Below are 15,585 nucleotides of genomic sequence, written 5' to 3' on the forward strand. Positions count from 1 at the left end.
CCATCCCTGGAAGTATTTAAAAGACGTGTAGATGAGGCGCTTAGGGACATGGTTTAGTGGGCATGGTGGTGTTGGGTTGACGGTTGGACTCGATGATCTTAGAGGTCTTTTCCAACCTTTATGATTCTATGATTCTATGATCTGAGGTCGAGTTTAGGTTCTTGACATTTTGTGTTGAACACCAGGGGCAATTCCAATAGTAGGTCCTTTCTCAGATGTTTCGAGGGCTCCTTATCCCCTCATAATATAAGCTGGTAAAAGAGAGAAAAAGAAAGACTGCAAATACAGGTATGGGTTCAACCCTTTGCTTAGGCTCAATCCTGTTTCCACTAGGGTTGGTGAAAGCCTGTCCTGGCATCTGAGGGCAGCTCATGAGCATGTTTCCACCCATCCCCGCAGCACCTCGTGCAAAGCAGCAGTGCCAGTCTGCAGCGTGAGTGGCTGGTGTGCACCCTCTCTCTCCCGCTCTCCCTCTAACAGCACCCACACATATCAGGAGACCCAGACCCCCTCCCCACTGTTCATAGACCCAGGAGTGAGCAGCAGATAGCAGCAGGAAGAAAGTAGGCTTCTGTGTGTGTAGGTATCAGAGAGAGAGAGAATGTTTGGCCTCTTATATGCACAGATCCTGGGTTAGGATCTGTTGTAATAGAGCTGGAGCTGGAGGGAAATTAGATGCCAATGCTAAATAAAGTGGTTTTGACAGACAGGAAAGATTACAAGTCATTTTGATCCTACTGAGCATGAATGTGAGGGTGAAAAAAAGACCATGAATGGCAGAAGCAGCTCAGTGAACATTTCAGGGACTTCACCCAGCAACAGCCACTTCAGTGGTTTTGGAGAGTAGGAGCTTGTTTCCCTTTGCTGGAAAGAGCTTCTTCCTGACTTAGTGATGTCTATTCAGGTCAGGCTCAATCTTCCTCTGCCTTTTCTTCTGCAACTTACAACATTAGTCCCTCCCTGACAGGCAAAAGTGATTCATTCTTCTTCATCACTCCTGATGATCAGTCCACACGCCTCCAGTAATGACTTGCCCCTCCATATTTTCCCGGGTTCTTGCTTCACTTTACTTGGCTCTGCAGTTTTCATTTGATCAGCTCAGGGTGACAGGAATTGCTGCTGGTGCAAAGGTTTGTGCAGGTGGACTGGTCTGATCTGCATCAGCGGCACAAACCATAACCTTGTCAGCCTGCTGTAGCTAGTTAGTAATGTTTTATAATCAACCCTAGTTGAAAAATTATGGAAACTGGGAAAACAGGTCTGCTCTGAAGCCTGTGACATTGCAGCTCTCGGTCCTACTTGCAGCTGGTATTGCCTGGTAACAGTTTTCCTGTGTTATAAGGGTGATCCCTGTATTTCATATAAAAGGAGGAGCTGCTGTGCTGTGTGCAGCACCAAAGCAAAGCTGATTTGCAGAGGCTTTCAGTGGATTGCTGAATGGTGCTGGAGGAGCAACTCCTGCCGCATGCACTGTCCCCTCGCCCTGTAACTAGGGCCACCTCTGAAGCTTGGGGCGAGGGGTCCCAATCCTCAGCTGCTGCCATGCCCCGGCTGCCCCACCGCTGCCGCCCCCAGCCCCCTGGCTGACATGCTCTCTCCCTTCATTCCCGGGCAGCGCTTGCAGCAGATGACACAGCCCAAGCCAGAGGTGCTTGCGCAGAACAACGGCCTCCAGCCGAAGACATCCTTGAATGGGAGGGTCTCGGATGCCACCGTCTAGGAGGAGAGCCTGGACCTCCTCGCCCTGCCCTGTAGCTGCTCGCGCCACGTTGTCCCTCGAGCTCCTCCGGCACAGCTCGCTGTCCCCGGCTCCGTGGTGGCTTTCGCTTGTGGAAGAGAGGACCTGGCGGAGGAACCCTCTCGCATCTCTTCCTCCCGGCCCAGCTTACCAAGGCCCTGCACGAGCTGCCACCAGGGCGTTGTGGGGTGACCGTCTTCATCCTGCAACATCCTGGTCCAGGCTCTCAGGGAGGAGTGGCCAGTGCCCAGGTCTTCCTCCTCTTGACAAGGGGTGATGTTTCCAGAGAACTTAGACTGATCGCTGACCACTTCTCTGTTCTTCTTGCCTTGCCACATGAATCTCTGCAGAGCATCCCATAGCACACAGCTGTGCTGTCACCCCAGAGAGCCAGATGACACCAGGTTCAATCCCAGATGATTGTTGACTGATCTAGCATAAACCAACACCAGCAAATGCATAACTGGAGGGGATGTGGCAGAACGAGGGATTCCAGTGAGGAGTCCAGCATGCTGGCAGCTGCAGGACATCACCCCAGAACTGGAAAAGGGCATCAGGACAGTGCATGCTGCTCACAGGAGCCGTGTTTCAGCAGCCATTATCACCGCATCCATCAGGGCTGGCACTGTGAGCCAGAGCCGAGCAGAATAGGCAGCCTTTTTCTTCTGGAGCATCCTACCCTCTGCAGCTGTGTGCACTAGCCACTCCCTGACCCTAAAATGCAGTTAAGAGGGTAAGTGTAGGGGTCTTTGCTAGAAGCTGTCCCAGTCTCCCACACTGACCACGCTCTGCTGCAATCAGCTTTGTGTGAAGGCAAGAGGTCTGCTGTGTGACGGGGAGACTTTCCAGCACGGTGCAAATCTGCCCCCCAGGTGGAACAGGGCAGTTCCTGCCAAATACCCTCCGTGGCTGTGTCCCCGGGTGGGAAGCAGTAAGATGCAGCATAGTGCCCACAGGTGGTTTAGCTTATACTGTTTTTGGGAAGCGGCAACACCTAAATCCCAGCCAGCAGAAGGCAAGGAGCTCCTGGGGGAGCTGGTAGGATGTAGCCACCATGCTTAAACCCACCTCCGTGAACCAGTGCTGATTTCCCTTGGGAAGTGTCTGTACAGCCAGCCGCTGGTGCTGGCACATCCCAACTCCCAGCACACACAGCATGGGGGGCCGTAAGCTGTTGTAGATGATGCTGGAGGAGTGTATAACACCTCGGAGAAGGCTGGGAAGTGTTTCAGAGCAGTCCTAAAGCAGCAGCATATTTCTGGTTTATAAAGCCTTGAGAAAGGAGGTGGCTCATCATAGCACCATATGCAGGTGTGACGGTGATGCTCCCATTTGTGACAGCCTCCCAGTGACCCCACGTGGAGACACCCATGCACTCAGAGCATTTGATGAGCACCCGTCGTACGTGTGCACACACGGCGTGGCTCAGTGCAAATTAGTCTCTTCCCTCCCTTGGCACCCTGACAACATCGCCAGATCTGCTGGCCTGCCTTCCTGCCGGCTCACACTCCCAGGCCCAGCTCAGAGTCAATGAATTCATAAATGAGTGTCCAAGGAAAAGTACGCTGTGGAGCTGTGGCATGACGCAGGTTGGCCTCGTGCTGCCCATCTCTGGGACCAGCCGGTGCACCGGGCCAAGCTGCTCTTCTGCTGATCTCCCAGCCTGAGGATCTGTAGCGTAAAGAGGAAGGAAGTCGTCTGGTGATTAAAGCTGAAGCCGGTCACCTTTGGGGTTGGGTCCCCTGCCAGCTCGCCAATGCATCTCAATTAACGTTGCTTTGGATGTATAGCCAATTTGTGTTTGTACACGTGGTATGTGCTGTGTCCTGGCTCTTAGCGGTCGTGGCTACCAGGCCTTGAGTGTATGTTTTGCAGTCTCCAACACCATGAGCTGAGATCACGCCCTGTCCCGCATCTAATCATTAGGGTGTTTACGTCAAAAAAATTGCAGCTGTTAAATAGACATGAGGAAACGCTGAAGTTACAGGCTTGATCTTGTAAAGCTGAAAGCCAAACACTGAAAGCTGCAATCATAGTTCATCACAGTTAATCTCAGCCAGTCACAGACATGTCATCTTTCCTTGTCCTGTAATTGCAAGCGCTAGTACAGTTGAAATTTTCTATTCCACTTTCACCTATTTTTATAAACCGGGGGATAAAGGAAACCACTCCTTATGTACATGTGTGTCCTTTGAGAGGGACATCTGCGTTGAAAACAGATGTTAACCTCTGATCTTTGCAGTAATGACCTTTACTAGAAACCTGCTTTTGCCTGTGCATCCAGGTCACATTAACGTCCCTCCCCTTAAATGCAGACTGAGAGTTGCGCAGGCGGGTGATGGGCAAAGGAGTCAATTCTTGAGCGAGGCCTTAAAACCATGGAAGACCCCAATTTTTTCCAATTTTATTGGGGCAGCTCAGGTCTGAGGTAGAGCAAATCAGTGTCAGTAGTCATTTTTGAAACTCTTGGCCAAAGAGCTCAGTTGCTGGGAGAGCTGTTCAAAGGGTTGTACTGTCCAGGTTGTTCCTCCAGGGGAGTGGAGAAGGAATGGTCCATAAAACAAAGTCCCTTCCCTGGTGGCTGAGGAAATCCCTAAATCTCCAACTCCTTTTTGCTGGGATTTTAGTCCCAGCATGCCTCTGACTTGTGGCCTTGTGTGTGGCAGGTGCAGAACATCACTCCAGGTGTAGCAGCAGGGGCTACCCCGCACATGGGCTGCTCATAATAACAATATGTGATGAGATTTAACCATTTGCTCAGTTTTCTGCCTGTGACCTTCTCCTTTGCTCTCCCTCCTGCCCTGCTCCTCTTCGTTCTCCTGCCTCACTTCTTCCCCACTATCATCCGTCCAGTGGAAATTATCTACCTCAGCTTGCTTCTTCCTGCTTTTTTGCTTCCACTACTGTCAAATTACAGCTCTCCCTCCTTTCTCTTCTCCTTTCTATTCTTTCCTCATTTCTATCTCTCTCTATTATTAATTACCAGTACCAGCCTCACTTCCCTGCTTCTCTCATGCACTCTCCTTCCAGCCTTATTACTTATTCCTGCATGCCTGTGGCTGAGCCGCTCGCTGTGCGCACGCTCAACCCTTCTGCCCGCTGAAACCTGGAGCTCAGGACCCCATGGAGGAGCTCAACTTTTTGCAGGATCCAGTCCCTAGGAACCAATTTCCATCCCAATATGAAAATTATAATGATGCTCCAGCTATCTCCTCTTCCTCTTTGCACCAGAAAGTGCTGTGCCAAGCAATGTTATCTCTTGGTATTACTAGAAGAGGCATTTCAAGCCATATTCCACCCGTCTCTGCAGAGCTGTGCCTGTTCTGAAAGATTTTGTGGCCTTTCCTGTTTTTGCATTATTTCATTTCCACCATGAATGTTTGGATCTGCAAAGTCTGGCATTCGTAGCCTTGCAGGGAGGAATTTGCCCTTAGTCAAGCTCTGTCTGATTGACTGATCCCCTTCTCCAGCATTTCAAGCTCATCCCACCCTTAGTGCTAGAAAAGCCTTCCCACCTCCCTCGCACACAGGTTTCCCGTGAGAAGGCAGGGATGGGGACAGCCCCTTCGGCTCACCCCAAGCCTCAGAAATGCCACTATGAGCAGGTCCAGCGAAGCAGCCATATCTGCATGTTGACTTTTTGACGTCAGGCTTCGAATACCAGCTGAAAGGCACGTGCCGTGCTCGGTGCCAGCGATTCCTCTGCAAGAACCGCTGTTGTGCTGTTCCCACAGTGCGTCACTTCTGCTGACCACCACTCTGCTCCTCATTCCCGTTGGCTCACCCGGCAGAGAGTTTACGTGCATGGCCGGGGAGTGGGATGCTCCCCTCTCCCCCATGCTGTGGTTCAGATCCTGTCCCCCTGTGCTCACCTACAGCGCTCCTGCCTTTTCTCTGCCCCCTCGCTTCCCAGCACCTGCCAGACTCTCCCTCCCACCACGGGCAGCTGCTCGAAATAATCCCCCATGAAACCTCTTGATTCTAAGGAGTTATTTAGGGACCTGTGCTCAAATCCCTCTGAAATCCTCTTTTTCCTGAGGGCTGCGAAAAATAAAATAAATGCCATTGCCCCCACACTCTGCCGCAGCAGCGGGGGCTGAGGGGGGCGATGGGAAAGGCAGGATTGCTTCGCTGCTGCTCAAGTGCTGCTTCCCCTGGAGATGTGGGTGTGATCCTCTCCCCCGGGAGAGGGGAGCTTTTCCTGCTGCCATTCTCCCAGCTGTGCTCCAACAGCTGGCAGCTGGTTGTAAAACACGTGTGCAACGTCCGCAACACGATACCAATGTGGCACTGTAAGGCTTCGGCTAGCTGACCGCCGCGTAGCTTGTAGTCTTTCCACAACTCTATTAAACGATGTGTTGGGCGCAGTTGTGCTGTGCATCGGGAGGTGCCCTTAAAGCCGGCGTCATTCTGGATGAGCTACTTGTCCTTATCCCTCTCCTGTCCTGGGGGGATTCTCTCTGGATTGGGGGACCCTGGTTGCATTTGGTGGTGATGGCCGAATGGGGAGGGGGTCTGCGCCACTAAGGGGCATGTCCACTGTGGTTTTGCTTGTATTGAGGGCTACCAGCCCACCCATGGCGATGGAGCTTGCACCAAGCACACTGCCTGCTTTCCTCAGGAGCTGAGCGCATGAAACACAGTGCTCAGCGTTGGATGCCAATACTGGCACTGGAGGCCATGTGGTGTGTCCATACAGCATGGTTTTCCTCTCCTGATGTCTGATCCTGTCTCTGTACAACTCCAGCTATTGGTCAGAGTCCATCTGAGCACCTCAGGGGTAGGAAGAAAAAGCCTGGAATCACTGAAACCTACTGGTTATCAGTAGTGGATAAAGGGGTTTAAGCCACAGGGCCATGACACCTGGGAACTAGCTCTTAAAAATGAGTGCAAAGACCATTCTGATCATTGCACCCCTCCAAACCCTTGGAAAGGCAAGAGAAGAGATGTCAAGGAGAGTTGAAAGATGGGGGCTCCCATGGGGGCTGGCTACCATCTCCCCCTCCACCATCTTGGCCACTGCAGCAGCCCTTGCGTCAGGTACCTGTCACTTCTTCCTCCCTTTTGTGCTTTGCATGCTCTTGCTCACCTGTCTCACCTTCCCTCTTTGGGGAGAGGCTTGCCTGCCCATGCCAGCTTTTCTCTCCTCTTCAGCCCTGCTTTGTGCCAGTGACCTGTCAGCCCCGGACCGCTGGACAGGCGTGCCTGTTGCTGGGCCAGGGGATGGCCCAGGCAGGCAGTCTGGCAGCGAGCAGCGGGGCAGGCTCTGCACAGAGGCTGGGGCGCTGCCCCTTCCCTGCTCACCCAGTCACCCCTGTGCAGGGTCCGTGGCTCCTTCCTTCCCCGGGGCTTCCCCCCCCCCCTGCCCGGGGCCTGCCCCCCGCCTCTGCTAGCAGTGCTTCTGCCTGCTGTGGGAAGCCGGTGCTGTTTCATTGACATCTAACAGGGGTGTCAGATGTTTTCCTCTCCCCTACTGACAGCCCTCCATAGCCTCGATGGAGAGGAACAAAGGCGTGTGAAAGCGAAAGCCACAGCGCTGTACACTCCAAGCATTTTAACAGCTTTCCTCCACTTTCTGCATCTTTAACAGTATGTTAAAGTGGTGCTCGTGGTCAGAGGTCCAGGCAGGCGTCAGATCTGCTCAGAGCCGCACGGCGGCAGTCACATTACCACCCTGGCCCTCAGGGTTTGTTCACCCCATCAGGAGCAACCCCCGGGGCTGGTGCCCCTCCCTCCAGTGTGTCGGGTGCCCTCTCCAGCATAGGTCCTCACGTGTCCTCTCCTGTGCCCCGGTGGCAAGTGTTGGGAGGGCTGCCTGCAGGGCGGTGTGGGGTTTCCCCTGGCTTTAGCGCTTGCTCTGGCATATCCCAAGGGGGCTGGGACCCACATGCAGCTGTTAACCACTGGATAAAGGGTTTTAAGCCACAGGGCCATGCTCATGGGGGAGCCCCAGGTGGTGGCCCCAGGGCAAACACCCGGGGGGTGGCAGGGGACAGGGGAGGCATCCCGGCATCCCCACTGCAGCGCTGGCTGAGGCAGCACCACCGAGGGCAGCACGAGGCTCCTGCCAAGCACGCATCCATCATCCCACAATGCTGTCAGCTGGGAATTGTCCGTGTCTGGAGACGCTCAGGAGAGGTTAGTGCTCCCCGGGCCAATACCTGATGGCCGTGACGCTGATGGAGATGCCTCCTGACAGCCCAGCATGATGCCGCTGTGCTGCCAAGAAAATGGCACCAGCCTTCATCGGGCCCCTGGGGAGCAGCCCTGGCCCCTTGCGGGGTGGCACGTGTCCCCACCACGGCCCCTGGGGACCAGCAGCCCTCACCCCCATGACTGCAGCCCCGGGTGGAGCGGCCATGGAGGGGTTCATCCTGGCTGTATTTGTGCACCACAGGAGCTTTCTCCAGAGGATCCTGGGGGGGGTCCGGGTGTTTCTGCTTCCAGGTGAGGAAACCCAACCCAGCAGGAAGGGACTTGCCTGAGTCACTGGTGTAATGGTAGCGGGGGGGGACCCGGCCTCAGAGGGCCCCATAGCCACAGCTCAGAACCTGCCCAGGGGACACTCCTGCCTGGACACCACATCTCCTGTAAGCCCAGGGGCCGCCAGGAGAGCAGGGCACGGTGGCTGGCTGGATGTTTTTCTCCCTCTGAAGGCTGCGTGGCTCAGAGAAGGCTCTTGGCTGGTTTGCATTGCATTGTGCTGTTCAGGAAAACACAAATACCCCTGCAATGACCCTGTAAAGAAAAGCACCTGCGAGTTTTGTGCTGATGTTGCTGACCTGGCTCCAGACAAAACCTGCCCTGTATTTGTTCAGATAGGAGGTTCTACAATGTAAACTCAGCCCCTGCCATCAGCCTGAAGCACGCTGCCTCCCATCTTCTCAATGGCTCCAAAGCTGTGTACAGAGTCTTGGAGGTACATCAGCCCCCAGGGCTGGCCCTGGGGGATGAGGGGCAGGACACGGGAGCACCCAGGCCTCGTGTCTCAGCACACAGGCAGTGCTGGCCCCCTGCCCCGCTCCCTGCCCATCCCCAAGCCTGCCTTTCGGCTGCAGCTTACCCTTGTCTGCATGGCTGAGCCTAGCCACCGCCACCCCCTTGTCTGCACATCCCCCTCTGGCACACGCCAGAGCTGACTGATGTGCCTTTAAAAATAACTCCTCGGTGGGGACAAGGACAAGAGATGGAGAGGGATGAGCACTTTTGGTGGGAGGGGGACAACATCCCCCTCCGCCTCTCCCTGTCATCCTGATGGTGCCACAATGTCCTGGCCTAGTGGCTGCTCCAGGTCGTCACCTGCCCAACCCCTGACATGAACGCTTCGATGCATTTTTGAAGCGCATTTGGTCCTGCAGGAGGGAGAGAAAGAGAGCCGGCATCTCTGTCCCCTCTCTGCACTTACTGTAAATGAAGGGATTAGGAATTATAACCCAAGATTCTTATTTTAAAGCAGCTTTTCAGCTCTGTGAGGGGAACTTCAGCATGATGCTCCTAGCGGAGCTGGGTGACAGAGCAGCTGTCACAGCCCCAGCCACCACAGGCGCTTGGGCAGTGGCAGCCGAGGTTTGGCAGTGCCCTCCGGGCTCCTGCAGAGGCTGCGTGGGGTGACACTTCGGCAAGGAGGAGGTGGGGAGTGATGGAGGGCTCTGCAGCCCATGGTACAGGGGGTGTCCCATGGCCAGGCACCTGCCTTGGTACCACAGAGCGTGTCTGAGTGCTGGGCAGGTCTTGCCATCAGGCTGCACCAATGGATTTTCACTGGTTCCTGGATGCTTTGAACTTTGAAAAGAAAGAGGGGTCTCTCTCTTTGGGGATGGAGGGTGCGTCTGTATTAGCCATCACTGTTTAAATGGGAGTGTGCTGGGTGAGCGGCACAGCCACGGTGAGCTGTGCAGCAGCACAGTCCCCCTGGAAGCATCCCAGCCACTGCCCGGTGAGGTGCCACATGCACCCAGCCCCACGGGGGCTGCCCCCATCCCTGGCAGCATCACAGGACACCTCCCCAGCTGTGGGGACTCCTCCACAGGGCAGAGCCTCAGGATCTGAACGAGATCAGCTGCTGCTGGTCCCCCATGGTAGCATCTGCTCCTGGGATGCCAAGTGCCAAATTGCACCAGCCCAAAGTGTCCTGTGGCCCTGGGAAGCTTCTGCCCCTCACCACTGGCAGCATCTGCCCTGGTGAGGCAATGTGATCTTTCTTCCTTTGCACTTTTTCCCCCTGCTCCTTCCTCCCACTGCGTTCACGGCAGACCTGTGCGAAATGTTAGCAAACTGCTGTTTTTTTCACTGGTATCTCTGCCACCTTTCCCTCTGCTAATTATTGCCTTCTAGGGCAAGTCGACAGATGGCCGGGGTTTTATCTTTGAACAAGCTATTTAATAAGGGCTCCTGCTTTTCCTTGCACATTTCTTTCCTGGCTGCTTGTCCTGAGCTGCTGGATGGGTTGTCCTTTTCACTAGGGATGCCAGAAGATGTGAGCTGAGGCTGAAGGCTGAGGTCAGATCCCAGGGGATGGGTTTTTTTCTTTGCCTTTAGAAACGGAAGGTAATTCTGTCTGGGTTCATGTGGCCCTTACTGAGCAATGCTCTCCCTCCCTACAAAAAGGCATGATGGAGAACCGGTCCCCACAGGGAGGTGAGAAGGGCTGTCTCAAATGCTGGATCCTACCAGGCAGATCCTAAGTGCGCAGAAAGCTGATGTAAGTGCTGAAACCAGCACGCTGCCCGCTCACGCCAGCTGAAATCCATCTCACAGGGACCGACCTGTGCTCTGGCTCACGCTGCCATCAGCTGCGTGGCTTTGCTGTGGCCCACTGGGTGCAAAGGAGATAATTCCTTCTGTAGGCAGAGGGTCACAGGCTGCGACTGGGAAGATAAAGGAGAGCTAAGGTGGCAGGGATCGGCCAGCCAGTAAGTGGGGATGAAAGCTGTTTCAGAAAGCTCAAACTGGGATTTCCCCCCCACTGTTACTGACTCCTGGGCTCTGAAGGAGATGTACAAGGACCTAAACCCTTCTGGACTTGCTCCAGGAGCAAGGGGAAAGCTTCCCTTTGCACGAGAGCGAAGACCAGGGAAACAGGAGGAGGCTTTGGGCACCAGCCGCCTTGTGGCAATGCTTCAGTGGAGACACCAGCACCAGGCCCTGGTACGGCCAGGCTCACTTCAGTGACTGTTTTCCCTGTTTTTACCAGGCTTTCTCTGTACTTGGTTTTCCTAAAGAGTTTTCAAAGCCAAGTGGCTTGGGGACTTGACAACATTAGCACCGAGGTGTTTGGTGGCGGCACCTGCCCCAGTGAGAGGGTTAGCGTGAGTCTGGACACCCTGTGCGGCAGGGTTGTGGCACCGCTCACTGTTTTGTTTTCCCCCACCCTTATTTCACCCTGCCTAGGAAGCTAAGGAGGGTTTTGGCGGCTTTTCTTGCCTTTTCCTTGGATAGTTACAACTGTTGTAACATCAGCTGTCCCAGGTCGCTGCTGTTCCTGCCAGGGCTGCTTGTTCTGGTGGGGAAAAGGCCCTGCTCGTAGCGTCCCAGGAGGGCTGGCGTCCAGCTAGCTGCCATCAGAGCCCAGCTGGCAGCCCTCTGCACTGTGCCCTGCCTGCCTGCCTGCTCCGGGATTAGCTGTTTTGGGCTTAGCCGGAGCCAGCATAGCGATGTCTGCTCAGAATATATGGATTTGTGTTTTCCTACAAGGAACGTGTTGTCCTCCTTCTCCTGTGCTGCCCAAATACTTTGCGAAATAGAATGAATAGCTCATTTCAAAAAGGCGGTGAGGAGAGGAAGGGGGAAGCGCTTCCCCTGTTGCAGGCAGCAGCGGAAGGCAGGAGGGTGCGGGGGCAGCTGCGGCGGGGGGGGACCAGCAGCGAGACGGTGGCCGTGGGAGGAGTAAGCATCCCCGTACAGTCGGGCTGCACATCGTGTGGAGGAGCACCAGGGCACCCGCGGCTGCTGCCAGCGCAGAGCCCTGCAAAGCCGTCGCCTTTCACTGCATGTCGCCCTGGACTGACCCAGGTCTTTCCCAGCCAGCTGTGCAAACGGCACGGGGTGGCAATGGAAGGACACGGACGACTTTAGTGTCCCGTGGGCGGACAACAGTTTGCAGCAGGGTGTGGGAGGAGGCTGCCCTGTTCTCTCTGATTTAGCAATGGGAAGTTCATGAGAGTAGCAAAGAGGGGCCGCCAGCTCAGGGAAATCCTGAGCGTGCAGCTGGGCGGGTGGAGCAGAGGGGCAATTGCTCCTGTTGCTGGCACTGTGTGAGTCCTGTTTGATCAGCAAGTCTATGAGCAGTCAGCATGAGGCTTCTGCACATATGAGATGGAGAGCCGAAACATACTGAAAAAATCAAGCCTTCCATAATGGGAGGAAATAGGAAGGTGTATATGGAATATCAGGATGGGCACATTTCTCTGTCAGGCACTTAAAGTGTTTTTGCTGCTGCAGCCTTGGCCCTACAGTCCTGTGGAGGAAGATCCTTCCCTCTCCCTTCCACTCCCTTTTTTTTTTTTTTCCGAATGAACTTGATATTGTTTGGGAGACTCTACCCTTCATGAGGAGTGTCCTGGTTTTGGCAGGGGTAGAGTTAATTTCCTTCCTAGTAGCTGGTACAGTGCTGTGTTTTGGATTTAGGATGAGAACAATGTTGGTAACACACCGATGTTTAAGTTGTTGCTAAGCAGTGCTTACACTAGCCAAGAACTTTTCAGCTCCCCATGCTCTGCCGACTGAGAAGGCTGGAGGTGCACAAGAAGCTGGGAGGGGGCACAGCCAGGACAGCTGACCCAAACTGGCCAAAGGGACATTCCATACCATGTGACGTCATGCTCAGTACATAAACTGGGGGAAAGCTGGCCGGGGGGGCTGCTGCTCAGGGACTGGCTGGGCATTGGTCAGCGGGTGGTGAGCAATTGCATCATGTATCACCTGCTTTGTGTATTATTATTATTATTATTATTATTGCTATTATTATTTTATTTCAATTATTAAACTGTTTTTATCTCAACCCATGAGTTTTTCTCACTTCTACTCTTCCAATTCTCTCCCCCGGGGAGAGGGGGGAGTGAGTGAGCGGCTGTGTGGTGCTCAGTTGCCGACTGAGGTTAAACCACGACAAGGAGGAAGGCTTAGGAAGACAGGACTGTTTTCAAGAAGTCACTGATGACTATGCCGTATTGTCAGACCCCAAGGCTAGAGCATGGGTGTTGCATAAAATAAGATCCTACCCTACATGCTTGAGAACAATCCCAGCTTGTGGGTTGTATGGATTAAGGCAGAAAACACAGCTCCTCAGCCAGCTTTTAACCGCAGTTGTACTCATTAGCTGCAAGAAAGATGCTCCAAGACCAGCCAAGTGTGACAGAGCTCCTAAACTGGTTAAATCCCACAGCCCTACTCACCAGCCGTCCTCATCCTTGAGGTACCTGCTTATTTTCAGCTACCTTTCTTAGGTCAGGCAGGAGTACGTGCATGACTCCGGGTTGCTAGACTCAGGATCTGGGCAGTGACTTACAGAGGGGCACCTCTCCTTCAGCAGCTGGTGATGACAGGAAACCTGAACCTGTGGGGAACGGTGGAGCCCGACTTTGTGATCAGCTGTCCCCCAGGCACCCCCGAGGCACCAGCACAATCTTTCCAGAGTCCCCCAGATGAGGTGGAAAGGGGCCCATCGCGCCCCGCACACAAGAGTGGCATTGCAGGCACTGTCCCTTCGCTGTCCCTGATAAGGGGCTGTGACACGGCAGCTTTGGGTTCGCGGTAACCTTCCTGCCACCGCACTGCTCCCCGAGGGCTCCACGCTTTGCGTTGGCCTGAGGACGGGTATCTGACCCCACAGGCAGCGCCTGTGAAGTGGGAGACAGCAGGCTGTGTAGTGTTGAGTTCAGTGGCAAGTCTTCTGCATCCTGCTTGACAGGGGGTGGGTGGAACCCCCTTACAGCAAAGCACTTGTGGGATGTGCTTAATTTAAAGTCCATCTTAAAAGTTTTGGAGAAAAATTGCATCCCAAAATTCGCTGGGGAAAAGGGCGGCATATTTTGATCAGCTCTGAATACACTATATATATGGGATTGCACATTATGTATACTGTATAGATATAACAGTGTACAGATGCAATGTGACAGTTGTGGTATGTGCTTTTCGGATTGTAATCTCTTTGTACCAGCACTACCTATATGTGTCTACATAGTAGCCGTCCCAAAGGGACCTGCCATCTTCCGATTAATAATAGTATCTGCACATCGGAGCAAGTTAGGAGTATTTCACATATAGACAATCTGTTTTTATTGCTTTCATCTTTACAGCCAGGTGAGTGATCTAAACATCAGGCAGAAACTTCTCCAATAATGTCCTGTTTCAAAACATCTTAGAAAATGACTGTTTGGGATGGGCTGATTTATAATATATCCGTGGCACACAAAACCATAAACAGAAGCCTCTGAATTCCTGGGAAATTTCCTGTCTGTGTCTCAGAGGGATTTCACCCAAGTGTTTCACCGTGGGCCTGGGGGTCTGAGGGATTCTTTGAAGCCAGCAAAGAATTTGCAACCTATAGACAGGGTTTTTTAGCAGGTGCAATCTGAACCCAGCATCTCTTCAACTCAGCTGCAACGATGTAGGTTGCCTTCCCCCATCCGTTGCAGAGGAGAGCTTGCTTTGTGTGCACGTGTTTGTCTCTGATCATCTCTCTCATCCCTGTGCAGAACTTCACAAAGGTCAGTTTCATTAACCTTGGGCTTATGCTTTGTGTAAATATGCACGTATATCTGATTTGCATGGGAAATGTCATTTTCCTTACATGTCTCCCATCCAAATGCTAACCAAGCCTGAGCCTACGTAGCTTTGTGAGATGTGCTGCGACGGTAACTGCAGCCAGCACAGCTGTCCTGCTCGGGCAGTGCATGGCTGCATATGCCTGGTATTTGTCTACAGCACGTTCAGCTGTGTGGATAGTAGAGGTGCCTACATGTTATCTGCCACATAGTCCTACAGGTTGGCAGATGGTGTGTGCATTAACACACAGTATGTGCTGATGTCTCCGGGTGCATGAATTTCTCTGCGGCCAGCTGGCATCCAACGCATGCATTGGCACATGCGGCTTGTGAAGTTGCTCTCCTTGCCGCAGCGTGCACATGCAGCAGCATGCGCTTTGCATGGGTGCGTGGGCCTCCTTCCGCAGAGGTGCGGAGCTACACAGATGTGAGCAGAGGGTTTGGGGCTGGCTCTGCTGCGTGCCAGCGAGATGGAAAGGAAGGAGCTGCAGCACGGAAGGGCTTTGCCCTCCCCCCGCCCCGTTCTCCTCTCTGCCTCACTGCAGGGGTGAATTTCACATTGAGTTTCCGTCTCTTGGACAAGATTATTTCTTCCCGGTTTCCTCTGGATCTGATCCTCAGAGAGCCTGAGCATTGAGCTAGTTCCTGCTGCATTCGACGAAAAATCAGCAGTAGCAGCAGCGGGCTGCCCCTGATGCCAGCAGGAAGCCACAATGCTCAGCAGTCCTTGGGAGCACAGCCTTGGTGTGTCACCCATGCACCTGCGCACGTCGATGGAGCCCAAGGACACCGGAGGTGGGGCTGAGGCAAAGAAGACATCGGCGCACAAGTGACATATCTCAATATAATTTCTAAAACTCTATTAATTGAACAGATAAAATACCTCTGATCTATTTTGTTATTTTGTTACAAAATATTAGCCATTTGGACTCTTTGCTAGGTGTGACCACACCACTTTTCCCAAAGGAAGCTTTTCTTGGTGATATTTACAGCAGGAAACAGGTACAGACAGACAGGTGCTTTCAAAAGCCTACACACAGGTAACACTTCTCTTGTTAGTTTTTCTAAAAAGACACATTCAGA

The 15,585-nt window shown here is 53.5% G+C and overlaps 1 protein-coding gene across 1 annotated transcript in view; it reads left to right on the top strand.

Annotated features, from left to right (window-relative positions):
* The window catches only part of LOC103924500 (sodium- and chloride-dependent GABA transporter 1-like), a 26,481-nt gene extending 24,761 nt beyond the window's left edge, over positions 1 to 1,720 (top strand). The window contains exon 14 of the mRNA XM_009333029.1: positions 1,616 to 1,720. Within this exon, the coding sequence (XP_009331304.1) occupies positions 1,616 to 1,720 (105 nt within the window). The remainder of the gene's footprint in view (positions 1 to 1,615) is intronic.
* The last annotated feature ends 13,865 nt before the right edge of the window (positions 1,721 to 15,585 follow it).

The sequence above is a fragment of the Pygoscelis adeliae genome, unplaced genomic scaffold, assembly GCF_000699105.1.
Source record: "Pygoscelis adeliae isolate BGI_AS28 unplaced genomic scaffold, ASM69910v1 Scaffold38, whole genome shotgun sequence".
In the NCBI taxonomy this organism is placed as follows: Eukaryota; Metazoa; Chordata; class Aves; order Sphenisciformes; family Spheniscidae; genus Pygoscelis; species Pygoscelis adeliae.